The sequence below is a fragment of the Falco cherrug genome, chromosome 6 (assembly GCF_023634085.1).
Source record: "Falco cherrug isolate bFalChe1 chromosome 6, bFalChe1.pri, whole genome shotgun sequence".
Taxonomy (NCBI): Eukaryota; Metazoa; Chordata; class Aves; order Falconiformes; family Falconidae; genus Falco; species Falco cherrug.
The window spans coordinates 39,619,783-39,634,011 of NC_073702.1; the positions used below are offsets into that span (position 1 = coordinate 39,619,783).

At 36.9% G+C, this 14,229-nt stretch overlaps 1 protein-coding gene across 1 annotated transcript in view; it reads left to right on the top strand.

Moving 5' to 3' along the window:
* PDE10A (phosphodiesterase 10A) overlaps positions 1-14,229 on the top strand; it is a 194,381-nt gene that overhangs the window by 70,285 nt on the left and 109,867 nt on the right. The window contains exon 2 of the mRNA XM_005443108.4: positions 9,363-9,491. Within this exon, the coding sequence (XP_005443165.2) occupies positions 9,363-9,491 (129 nt within the window). The remainder of the gene's footprint in view (positions 1-9,362; positions 9,492-14,229) is intronic.

The following is a 14,229-nucleotide window of genomic DNA, read 5'->3' on the forward strand; positions in this document are numbered from 1 at the left end:
ATTAGAATTGGAGAGAAGCTACTCTCAAACCAGGACATTAACAGTCAGACTTTTCAAAAGCCCTATACATCAAATAATGGATGGTATTTCAGTGCCACACTATACATGCTGTGCAGGGTTATGCCATCCAGACAATTTGAAGCGTGTTTTGATACCCTGTGAAAAATCATTATTCAGGTTAGGAACACGTTCACCTCATTAAGCATACGTATAGATCCTATGGAAAGATGATACGCCTTATAACTCTAGATAATGAAAACTGATTTCATTGATGTTCACATAGGTTCTTGCTTTTTAACTTAATACTGAAGCAGTGCTCTGAGCTGCCAGCACGGTGAAGTTCCTGAGTGCTAGATTTTGGGAGACAAGTACAGCTGAGTACCTGTAGATGTCTAGGGCTCGAGCTTGCAAGGTGCTGGTAGTATGAGGAAAACCACTGTGGAAGTTGGTGGAAACTAAAGGTGCTTATGGCTTGTCCATGCCTTGCTCAGGATGTGGAATGTTCAGGTGCAAAGATACATCCATGGCTTTTTCATCAGGAATAAGGGATTTGAATTACAGGATACAGGATGAGGTGGTTATTGGTGTTTTTTCTGTATGAATGCATTCCAGCTCCATTTGGCCAAGCCGGTCTTTCTTTCTTCTTTCTAAAACTTCGGCAGGGCTGCCAGTGTCCTGGCTGAAACATTGCATTGCCTACTGCTGGCTGCTGTAGCTGCTGCACAAGTGAGGGTGCTTGGTTGTGGGTGAAACTGTGATCTAAAAGTTTTATGCAGTGGCTGGAGGCTTCCATAAACAGTTGTCTCTGTGAAGATTTGAAATGTTTAATGATAAAATTTATTATATGTGAAACAAATATATACCCTTTTAAAATACCCAGATCAACAGTGTAGTGTTTTTTTTCTGTACCATGTTACTGTGTTTCACTGCGAATACTGTGAACGCTGGTGCTGCGTATTGATTTTGTTTTAGCAATGCAGGCGGCAGTTGGAGGAGGAGGGGCAAAAAATGTGAATGGAGCTGCTCATGGATGAGTTTGTGAATTTATTTTTCAAGAAGAGAGAAATCAAAAAGAGGTTTGACCATTCTGATTGCCTCTCATTAGGGATTATACTTTTTGCCAGACCAGTAATGTCAGATCTCACAGAGTTTGGGCACTTGGTTGCATTACATTCCTGTACACTTAAATGGATTAAGATAAAAAGTCTGACTTGAAAAGGGTATTCCAAAACTGACTGTGCCTGTGGTTTTGAATCCTGATGCTTTGAACAAAGAAGGGATTGATTTAATGGGATTAATGCTTAATCCAAATGAAGCAATGTACACACATGCCTTGAATGCTTTTGAGAATAACTGCAAATATCATTTATAAGGTTCTGTGGAAAGATACAGAGAAGCGATCTTTGTGTAAGAAAGTGATGGGGCAAGACAGCTTTAAATAAAGGAGAACACAGGCAAAGTTGTGCCCAAATTAGCTCTTCTGGGTTACTTTCAGATACTTTATAGGCTTCTGTTTTTGTACAAGTATGCTATTTATTTTCAAGTGCTGATTTTGAGGAACTGTTATACATTTCTCTTAATTTGTTATTCCAGATGAGAAAGTTTATTTTAATTTTATACTTTTTTAAAAAAAAACACTTTTATTTGAGGCAAAGGTTTTCTGTTTCAGATAATACCTTATCTCGAAAGTATTTATCATTGTGATTTGATAACCCCCACCCCCACTTCCATCCTTGGCTTTCAGATTTCCTATGTGGTACAGCATATTGTTACTTGGAGAAATTATGACTGTGCCCATGTTTGCTGTGACTCCACGGCCCCTCTAATTTCAGGGAAGAGTTGCTTATTAAAGAAAATAAGCAATTTGTGGGGTTTGGTTTTTTTTTTATTTCAGTTTTGGGTGGGTTTTTTTTGTTCATTTATTATTTTTTTATATTAACAGATGTAACATTTACAACATTTATAGGTATTTAATGTCACCTTCATTAATAATTATTATTAATCTCATTACATAAAATCCATCTGATTTCTTGTATTGACCAACGTGTACCCTCACACCGTGTTTTCAAAGCACTGGATCCTGTCTAACTGGGCAAAAGTTATGTCATACGCATCAGACACTGTTGCAAGGGTTTTGAGGAAAGCAATGACTGCAGTGTTTCAGTTTAGTGGTTCTAGGGTAACATGCTGAGCCTTGATAAGTATTAGGCTGGCTCATCAATTTTTATCCATTCTCCCCCGCCTCCCCATGTGCCCCCCCAGCCTGGGAACCAGAAACTTTAGTTGAAAACTAAAATTTCTGCCTAATCATGAGATTTGATTAAGCTAGTGGTTTTAGGAAAAAAGACCAAATATCACAACACTAGTGAAAAAATTGCAAGAATTCCTAATGATGTGACTGACTCATGTTGCTAAATGGAGCAGATTTTTAAACATAGCTCTAGGCTTCAGTTCTTTCAGCTCATTCACAGTCAGTTCTGCTTTATTCTGAGCTCAGTGAAGCTATTCTCAGAGGAGAGTGCAGTACAACATGGATTAAGAGTGAGGGAGTGGAGCCATTAATCGATTCAGTACTACACAGGTTATCTAATATCTAAGAAATATTTAATTTAGTTTAAGCAGCATAAAAAGCTGAAAGCAAAAATATGATTTTAAAGTGATTTTTGGCTTTATTCATTTTTTTTAAACGAAGGCAGTTGGAGACTGGCTCAAAGGCAAGGACTAATTACTGATAATTGATGTATGAAGGACGTCTTGTTTCTTAGTTTATTTTTGAATCTAGCTATGCTCTATGTGGGCTAGTAAACAAAAAGTGTGAAGGAGCATTGCTATGTACTAGATTTTTATTTTTTTTTGTCTATGCTGTTACATTGTTAAGAGTGGTTCTTGGCAGTGCGTTGATCAAAGCCATCTACTGACGTCCAGACAGGTACCGGGTGTTGCTCTGGAGTAGGGTCAGTCCAGGGATGGCTCTCAGCAGGCAATCAGCATGTAATCCCCTTCCAGTTTTCCCTCGTCTTGATTGTTGGGAGTCAAGAGAACTTAATAGCAAGGATGGAGGAAGTCAGAAGCCATTTGGTTTCAGGTCAGTGAACAGCCTGAACAGCAATGAACACGTTCCCTTGACTGGTGGACAAGCTGACCATGTTGCCTTGCAGTGCCATTACAATTGGAACCAGTAACATGGGTCTCTAGGGTGCTGAGTTTGGTATGCTTTGTCACATCTGCTCAAAAACCAGTTTCTCCCTTAAGACAGAAGTAATAGTGTTTTATACATTTGTTTTATTTAAAAAAAACCCAAACAACTGTTGATAATCGGTTATTTTCCAAAGAGTATTTTGCTGGCATTTTAAGTGGACAGCAGCATATAAGACTGTGACAGTGTTTACAGTTTCTGTCTCTCTTAAACCCTAACCTAGATATTGTGAGGATTGCGGTAATCAACAGGGTGACTATGAACGTGTTTATTACTTGAATCTTCCTATTCCCTAAGCTCTGTCCACTGTTATGCTTTATTCTTTTTGTGTCATTCAAATACACATTTCATTTGGAAACCGTGTTTGCTCACTTGAGGGTTCTTGAAAACTATTTGTGCCGGTACCTGTAAAATGATCTGCTTGTGTAGTACGCCCAGCTGCAGCAAAAGTTCCTTTTTTTCTCTCTCATTTTAATTAGGATATTTTGGGGGTTTTGGGGTTTTTTTTTAGTGCCACATATTTTCTTTTTTACTTATGAAGCTGTTGGTTGACTTACACTGGACAGTGGGAGATTGCTCTGTGAATTCAGTTGATCTCTTTTAGCATTCTACCTGATGTTATCACTAAGAAATGCTGGAGTTTTTGAACTGAAAGCCTTACCGGTAGGTGACAAGGGGAATTCATGCTTGAGCAGGCCAGGCAATCACTAAATCAAGCAGCCTGCAGTCCTCTCACTGGCTTTTTATGAGACACAGAAATATAGGTATTTTGGAAGATGGCGGTGTTGGTGTTTGTGCTTTTGTTTGGCTTTTAGTGTAAGTACTAACAAAACCAGTCAGAGTCCTGGTTATGCTTTTGAAGCCTGAATGATCTAGTCCTGGTACACTGTTCAAATAAATAAAAAGAAAAGACAGTTGTGGTTGTTCATGATCTACATGAATAAATATTCCTTTTTAAACTGCTCTACTAAACTTGCTAAATTATCTTTAGGTAAATGTTTCTTTATTCTTTTCCTTTAGTGAAATGAAACGTGTTTTTTAAGTATTAATCATAGGACCCTGAAGAGATAGTTGTTTGTTGAATCAGACTATTGCAAACATTTGGCTTTCTAGTTTATGCTGAAATTACTGAACTGTGATATTTGGTGGTAACATTTATATTTTCCATAGCTAGTTTACTAAAATAGGAAGGGGAAGAAGTGCACCCATAATTCTGTCTTCTACTGTACGTATTCCTGCTATCAATTTCAGTGAAAAAGAAACTACATCTTGTAGTTTGTGTAAGGAAAAAAACCCCAATGCCACAACACTCTTATACACTCTCTATTGAAAGACAAGGAGTTGTTCAAAAAAACCCCACATCCACCACCACCACCACCATAAAACCCAACCCCCAACCACAAAACCAAAATTTTGATAGACTGACATGAGCTAGGCCAAATTAAATGAACAGCTTGAGCCTCAGGCATATGCAAAGTGGAGAAACAGGACTATTGTTTATTTGGTAGAGTGCACCGATACGTCAGTTCATAGAAATACTGTAAATGAATACAATTATGTCTTTTCTATCATTTGATTCACCATTCCCACTTCTAACATCTCAGAGCGAATGTCCTGCCAGAAAGATCATTCCCTCTGGCAGTGAAAAGGCCTTTCACTGATTAAGGAGTTGCCTCTTGGATGGTGTTGGAGGGACAGGCTGTCTTCAGCCCTCTGCTTTGTATCAAGCTTTGCCAGTTTTCTGTTTTCCTACCCTCTAATAAATGAGACAGACAAAACCCACAATAAGGTGAAACACTTGTGTAAGACCCAGCATTTATTGACAAGGTATATTCTACTTACTTTTCAGACAGGGGTAGCCAAGAAATGGAAAACAATGAAACCACACGAACCTTGATTAATGTTTTCCACGTGTATGAATGAACTTTTAACAGCAGATAGCATGGCCAAAGAGAATGAGATCTACACAGAGAACCTAAATGGGAGTGTTGGTCAGGAAGCGAGGAGCTGCTGAGCTTGCACACGCGGCAGGCAGCCTGAGCTGCTGCTTTGCCTACGATTTGTTCAGAGGGAAATGAAAAAAAAAGCAAAAGCTTATCTGGTACACGTGTGTCGTTTTGCATGGTATTTTTATTATCATTTTCATTATCTAATCACAAATCCAGGACAGATAGCTAATGGGTGCATAAAATATGGCAATAGTAAGTTGTGCCAGAAAGAAATCAGCACTGAAATGTGGGTTTATGATTTTAAAATAAGAATACAAGGGGCAAAGGTGGTTTGGTGTGTGTGTTTTTAAGTAAACAGGATACATGCATGAATCAGGAAGGCAAACTCCAATTCGTAAATGGAATGAATGGACACTCAACCCAAATGCCAGGTTCCTCCTTTAATTCCCAGAGGAATTTGGGTCGTTCCAGTCTTTCTGTGCTTTCTGGCCTGCTGCGTGCTAGGCTGTTGGCCAGAGTTCAGCCCTCCTGAGTGATGGTCCATCTTGATAACTGTTATAGCTCTGTCAGAGGACAGACAGGTTCCAGATACAAGAGTCAATGCCATCTGGATATGCGTGAAAATAAGTGAGGGGAGCTTTTGTTTGGGCTGATTGCAAGAAAGTGTATAAACCAACATAATTATGGATGTGTGCACTACTGCCTTTTCCTTTGTTAGACACTGTTGATGTATGTACTTTATGCTCCATACAAGAACTGATGGACAAGAATAAGAGCAGTCTTGGCATCACTGGAGGTGATGGGAAGCTCCCTGTTGTGTAGAGTGTGCTGTGGAAATAGTAAACACAGACTATTCTTTCTACTAGTCTGTGAGCCCAATAGTAGTAAGGGGAGAAGAAAGGAGTAGTGGAGAAATATTTCTAATGTGGATGCATGTAGAAAAGTTTACTGCCCCAAATACTTCAGACCAGTACATTAGTAACAGAAAAGTTAATAACCAGCATTGGCTTGTGCTTTGTTTGTTTGTTTTGAATTTGTAAATGATACTTGATTGGCTTGATAAACCTTTGGTTCCTGAGTTTGGGGGTGTTATAGTTTGGTTTATTCAAATGTTATTAATCATCGCCTCTGAATTCTCAATTTTTATTTTTTTTTTTTTTTGTATTTCAGAATTAAAAGATTACAACAGATCAATGTAGAGGTCGATAATATTTAGCAAAAATATATGTACGAGTTTTCAGGAACATGTGAGTGTTCAAGAAAGCAAGTGTGTCCATCATTGAACCTATGCATATTCTTATGTAAAATTCTTATTCTTACATGCATTTTACAATGTAGAAGGCTTTATATATGACATAAAATAGTTGTTTATCCACAGCTGTAAAACACTCTTACGTTCAAGCTTCTTTAGAACACTCCTTTGCCTTGAGGTACATAAACAACAAAAAGTTTAAGCTTCTTCTGAAAGGCTACTTTCTATTAACGTTACATTTTGTGAAGTTACAATGTGTTCTTGCTCTTGCTGGTTTCGGTTGTGGATTTTGTGTGTGTGGTTGTAGCAGGGATTTTTCAACCCAGTAGCCTAACAGGAGGACAGATAACTCTGCTTTAGTCTGTGTAGAAAATAAGTTCAAGTTACTCCTTTTTTACTCTGCAAATGCAGTTGCAAATCCTGTTCTGCCTGCTCCCATCTACAAATCTGACATTGAAAAAACACATCTGCACAGATGCCTTCAGTGAAATAAAGGAGGGTAATTTAAAGGCCGTTGTAGGATTTCTTATATCAGCTGCATGAATCACTTCTCTGTATAAGGTTAAACCAGAATTTTCACCCTCAGGTGCAGAATATCTGGAATGGAAATTAACCTTGGGACATGTAGATGAAAATCTTATTTCAAATTGACATTTTATTGATTTTTGATGTGTATGTTACAAAACCCACAACCCATAAAGATTTGAATCAAGGAAGTATATCTTTGAAATCAAGGTACACAGAATGCATGCATAAGAAAGTTAAGGTTATTTTCACTGAAAACACAAATCATCCCTTGTACAATTTCAGTTGCTAATTTTACAAACTTTTCATTTCCTTGTTTCTTACCAGAAGCAAAATGTGTTTGCTTCCGGTCTAAAGACAACTGGGAAGCAGCAAGCGTTTTGTGACAAACCTGTATTGATCATTTTTCATCCAGAACTTAAAGGCAGATACATTTTGATGACTTAATGATGGTTAACTCTGGTAAATCTTTGAAATGCTATATTCTTTATTAATGATTCTCCAAACATGTTTTCTTTTCAAATTCTATTACTATGAAATTAGAAAGACTTAAACTTTCAAGGTATCATGTTTTTCGTAGTTGAGCAAATGGCAGACTTAGATTAGTTGGTCTGATTGGCTGAAAAATCTTTTCATTCATGTGGCATGTACTTCTTTATAGATGAATTGTGATGTCAATTTACAAACTATCACATCAGGTTAAGCAGTCAAAGTTGTGGGATTTTGTTTGTTTGTTTTCGTCCCACTTGCTGGTCATCTCCTGATCTTACTGACTTAGGAAGAGCCTTTTCTTCTTTACTAATGAAAAACGGGATGCTCACTTAGCTTTCTTAATTCAAGTGATACAGATCTGGAGAGTCTTGCCTAAGTGGGAATATTGTTATCTGAGTCTATGATACCTACCAGGAACAGCCACCTGTGTGGATTAAGAGAAAGGGTGTTTTAAACCAGGTTTGGGCTCATGGGGGCTGATGTGGGAATGATGTGGTGCAGTTGGTGTGGGGAGAGTGGCATGTGTGGCTGGAATCAGCAGGCGGGAGTTGTTGGTTTCTGTTCTGGTATTGTTTCCTGAAGGCTTTCATAGTAACATTGGTAAGATATCTTAAAGGTTACAGTCATTGACTAGCATTTGAATTACACTGTAGCTGTTTTCAGCATGTTCTGTTACTGTGTGAAGAATAGAATAAGAAAATTGATCTTATTTTATAGCATTAATACTCTCCAAAAGAGGCCAGCATTTTTCAGAGGGGAGTTTCGCTTCTGCTGAACCTAGGCTGTTTTCTGTGGAGGATTTATAATTACGCTTATATACATATAACACAAGAGGAAAAGGCGTTTTTAGAGTCATTACAGTGATTGTTACTTACCCCCTCAAATGTCACTGAGGCTTTTGTACTTGGGGTGCCCGCTCCCTTTGTGGCAACCTGGAACTTAGTCCCTCGGGACAGGTGTGCGTCCTTCCTGCCCTCCCTCAGAAACCCTCAGCACCCTTGGGTTCACCTCCCTGTGGCCAGTGGTTTTGCTGGGGGGATTTATGAAGAGTATGATCATAGAACCATTCAGGTTGGAAAAGACCTTTGAGATCAACAAGTCCAACCATTAACCCGGGACTGCCAAGCCCATCACTAAACCATGTCTCTAAGCACCACATCTACAATTTTTTTAAACGCCTCCAGGGATGGTGATTCCACCACTTCCCTGGGCAGCCTGTTGCAATGCGTGACCACCCTTTCAGCGGAGAAATTTTTCCTAATATTGAATCTAAACACCTTGGCACAACTTGAGGCCATTTCCTCTTGTCCTTGTAATGTTATGAATTTGGGAATTTGTTTATGATTGTCAGGGATCTGAGGTTCTGAGTTGTGCTTTTTTGTCCAAAATGTGTACTGGAGTATATAAACGTGCACGTGAAAGCGGTTTATATTTCTGAAGTTACTTAAGTAACTGCAGTATTTAAAAATTGTGCTTGATTTTTTTGTTGCATAATAGTTATTGTTGTTTTGCTGCCACATGGAGTAAGAATACTGAATTTGATGGTCTACAAGAAATACCAGTTCACTTTCTTTTACTTTCTACTATCTCCTTCCCACCCACTTTCTTATTCAGTGTATCATCTTGCATATCATGGAAATAAGTAATTTTAGACTCATACTAATAAATTCCTTCCTGGCCATTTCTCCCAGTTAGCGTTTATGTGTACTCCTGTAGGGAACTTTTTGTACAAGGTACCTTGTATGGATAAGCTTTGCTTCTACTCTTTTCTATGACAGCTTATTTTTTGACTGGATATTGTTCTGTCTGGGAGGAGGCAATTTAAATAGCCTGCGTTCAATCAGTGTGTTAAAAAAACAAGAGTACTGATTGTCACTGGCATCTAGGTATTGTTGCATATGAGGAATTTCATGCCAATAATGTAATCAATTAATATTCTCTCTTTCAGGTTTAACGGATGAAAAAGTGAAGGCCTATCTTTCTCTTCACCCCCAGGTACTGGATGAGTTTGTGTCAGAAAGTGTAAGTGCGGAAACTGTGGAAAAATGGTTAAAGAGGAAAAATAATAGACAAGAAGGTAAGTCCTTCCTATTTGTGATTTATATTTAGATTTGAACAACTCAATTCTTATTTTTGGATTTAAAAAGGAAACCTAGTTTCGGTAAAACCTGTTATAATTTTATGTCTAGGTTCCACCATTTTTTCGAAGGCAAAAGAGGTTAACAATTTAAAAAAACTAAAAAGTTTTTTGAGCCTTTTCGTATTCCTATTTTTGAAAATACTGGTATTAATTTTGGAGGTGCAGTTTACCCATTTTGAGTTGCGAATGCTATTCTACCACCCCATAATATCTTACATCAGTGTATGTTTGGAGAACATACTTTGGTCTTCTTGGATCTAAAATTGTTGAGTCTTGGATTAAAATTATTCTGTACGTGCGGGATGTAAGCCTCAGTAAAATACTGGATCATCATCTCAAAAGTTCCTACTTGCAACATGTATTAAGTCAATTTTACATATGAACACAGAGGTTTTAAAGCAGCATGTTGAATTCTGGAGGCATTTCTGATGGGTTGAGTTAGGTATAATCCCTCACTTACGAGACCCAGAACTGTTCCTTATGAGTCAGCCTGGGTTAACAGTGGTTGTAAATTTTGTAATGATCTTAAATTTTGTGAGATTGTGTGCAAATGTAAGATTCATGCAATTCTAAAAGTTACTTGGAATGTACCAGGTAAAATGCCAAAGAGATTACCAAGAACGTGAGGAAAGAAACACTGGTTTTACTGTGTGTGTGCATTGCTCTGTGCCTGACTTCTAAGGTGCTTGGTGTTTAAGTTCTGACGTTAATTCCCATTTTAAATGGAGGGTTTGATGCTACTTTCTAGAAGATAACTGAGTGTTTTCTGGATAATTATAGAAAAAAGAAAATGGTGAGCAAGTGACAGAAAGGGCTATATTGAGACAGATTTATGGTGGTGATGGCTATATGTCTAACACTAAGGTGATAGTACTTTTTTGTTGGTGCAAAGAGGTTATATAATGGAAGTGTGAAAGTATGTAGCAGTAGACCACCTGTTTGCTACTTTGTGGTTTACAGACTGCTCAGGATGTCATAATTTGTTATACTGTGTATATATATATATATATGATATATGTAGATGTTATATATAAATAGTTATAAGCCACAATTGCAATTAGAAAAACAGTCTTATGAATCGAGTGAATAAGTCATGGCAATGCTTTTTGCAGACAGAAGAGAAAGAAACAAATACTACTTATTTTAAAGAGCCTTGGTCCTGTGAAAATGATGATTTTCTCTAAGATGCTTGAAATCACTATAAGAAATTATTGCTTGTCTGAAATACAATTTATAGTCTGGGTCAAGGATCTCAATACTAAAACTGAACACTTGATAATAAAAGTGCTTTGGATAACATTTCAGCTTCAAGAATCTTGTATTGCTAAATAGAATTTATTACCAGTTGCTCACATTTTCAGGTTTTTGGGGTTTTTTTGTGTGTGTGTATGTGTGTGTGTGTGTGACCTGAAAATACATTTTTGTGAATGTGCTTATAAAGTTTTTTGAGCCAACTACAAACCCAAAGTAACTTCTAACCATTGTTTTCATGAAGTTTTAATGTAACTGCAACAGTGTGATTAGTCTATTGTGTTCTTAAACTTTAAAGCTTCTGTTTTGTGGCTAACAATACCCAAGCTGTGGAATTAAGTGTCAAACAATAGTTGCGCTATCATTATCATTCAGCTTTATATCTGTTATCGTCAAGCAGGTCTTTCTGTCTTCCCTTTTGCAGACGGTGATCTTTAAGGTAGCCTTATTTGTTACGTTAAAGGCAGTTAAAGATGTGGCTTTCTTAGTGTTGGATTTTTAGATGAAAATGAGCAGAACCAGATCTAAAACTACACTAGTCCAGTAAAAAAGAAAAATTTGAATGCATGTTGTTTATAGAATGAAACAGATACTGATTAGCCTTATCTATGACTTTCTTCTAGAAAGATAAAGGCTATAGCTATATAAAATATATCTGATAACAAAACATCTTAATTTGTCAGAATGCAGCATTTTTAAGAAAGAAACTTGCTAGGTGATTTACTCAGTTTGTGTTATGTATGTACAAATCCTACTGCCTGAGTAATGGTGGTGGTCAGAAATGAGGAGGAGGAGATGGAACTGATTGGTGTCAGCATGAATCTGCGCTGACTTAAAGTGAATATGTAGACTAAGTCACTTTACATCAATAGGGGTGTAATGTTCCCTCTATCCCGCTTGCTTTAGCGTAGTCTACTTTACAGATGTTCACGTTATATAAAGTGATGCAGACAGAAGAATAAGCTTTGTTTTTATTAGAAAGTTGCCAGGCAGGAGAAACGCTGTTTTGAGATCTCTGGCTTAGTGTCTATACTCTTATATGCTGGTGACGCATATCAGTTGTTAACCTCGATGCAGAAATCGTGTCCTGCCTGATTTACAGGCATCCAGCTGTGTGTACTCTTCAGCCAAAAGTCAATGGGCCTGCAGCCAGGGTAATTTATCTGAATTTCATTAGCATGAACATGAACTAAAATGTCTGATTTGGACTTAAATGAACTGAAATTTATCTGTGACTGTGATTCACTGAATTGGGTACTTTAGATGGATTTTGTTTTTTTGTAAAAAACCCAAAGTATTAAAAAGGGAGGCAATCAGTAAGTACTGCAATGTTTAAAGGATAACTATATCCCAAAATATCATTAACTTTGTCATCAGTGTGTACCAGGTAAATCTTGTATCTGTCACAGTAAATGCTAGATTGAAAGTCGTTCATGACAGGTTGATGGTGATCTACCTGGGATTATAGGATACATACATATATATATATAAAAACATATTTTTTTTGTTAAGTATATTGGAGAAAACCTGCAAAGGTGGCATTGGGAAGGAATGTTGCCCATACTGATATTTGGGTATTTACTGCAACTTTTTGAACCCTGACTGTTATCTATCAATAAAATACATGCTCAAAACACACCCAGGTCTTATATTGTTCCACACAGCATTTCCAAACAACTCTATTTCTCAATAAACTAACACTTGAGTTTTAAATTTTTCGTGTCCAGATCATGGCTGAGTTAAGCAGGAAATGAATGAAATTGGAGCACAAACTGAACTGTGTCTCATGCAAAGTATTGTTGATTGGTTTTTGCAAGCAAAATTTAGCCAAGTAAGAGGGTGTCTTGATTAAAGAAACTAATTAGATATTTCTGGATTAATTTTAACTCCTTTTTAAAGTTGTTTGCATATTAGCTATGGAATAAACTTGTTTACAGATTAAGCCTGCTACTTGTAGTCTGAGGTCTGGTCTGTGCTTTATGCATTATGGCCTCATGGGTTTTTTTATGAAGTTTATAGATCAGAAAAATATTTTCATATAGATACGGTAGAAAGTGCCTTTGCTCTTATATCTAGTCTTACTTGAGGTGCTGGTGTAAGTGATACCTACAAGGTATATGATCTTCCTTTAAAGATTCATTAAAGGTACATCTTGATAGAAGATTTTTTTCAATTAAGAGTTAATCTGCCAGCAGGAGATCTTTTCTTTTCCAGATGCATAGATACAATATTTACAGAACTCACAAGACTTCTTCCATTTGTCCTGTTCCATATCATTCAAGCAAAAGTAAATGATGATAGTAGCAAGAGCCATAAGATTATGATGGTTTTAAGCTCTGATGTATAAATCCTCATCACCCAACAAATTTCTTAGAAAAAATATTTACCAACTTCAACCTTAATTACATTATTTGAAGCTTCACTGCCACAACGAGGTGGATAACACATTGATTACAGGCCAGATGCACATCTTTTACACTGCTGATACTGAATTTCACAGGTGTCTTTCCTAATTTTTTAATGGTGTGTTTGTATGGGCAGAAAAGACAAACTACTGACACAGAATTTCTACAGGGAAAGCTGCCTGTATCATCTCTTGTAGGAACAAAGTTATCACTTCCCTAAGGGAGTGGCCCTCATGTTCATCAAAATGCGTGGTCATTACTGCTCAATTACTGATGAATCTGGACACATCAATAACAGCTTTATGCCTTATTTTCTCCCAGCAGTATTTGCCAAAACCACATAAAGCTAGGTATAGTGGGAACTTAAGGTGTTTTCTATCACACAGATGCTGTGGTTAAGTAATTCTTAAATAGAGTATTTTAATTTTTTTTAAATGGATAATTGTATATAGAACAGTACATTCAGAACACAATATGACACTGATTACACACTGTCAGAAGTTACTGTCTGTTAAGTGCAGTGGACTTACTGCATTTACAGGAACCCAAGATTTCATAATTGACCTTTTTTTTTAAAAAAAAAAAAAGAAATTAGAAAATTAATTGCTTAATATAATGTTAGTATGATATTGCTGTAATGTTTATTCGGGATGTATAGCCCTCCAGAAGATATTGCATATTTTCCTTGGCTTTTAAAAACAATATGATTGATTGTCTTAGGGTAAGTCCAAGGTACTGTCATCCCAATACTAGTATTTCCTTTTACAGACTTCATAATGTAATACTGGGCTATAACCTGCTGTACATTCAAGCAGGAAGAGAATGTATTATGTAGTGTGACCAAAATATTTAGCATTTTCTGATATTGCCTTACATGAGTTGTTTAAAGAGAAACATGAAATGACTTTTTAAAAGTAATTTTGCATACATTCTTTTATGGACTGTTGATTTTTCCTGTTGTGCTTTTCCATATCCATTAGATTTCCTGTCAGTATTAAATTAGTGCTGTTCAATAGATA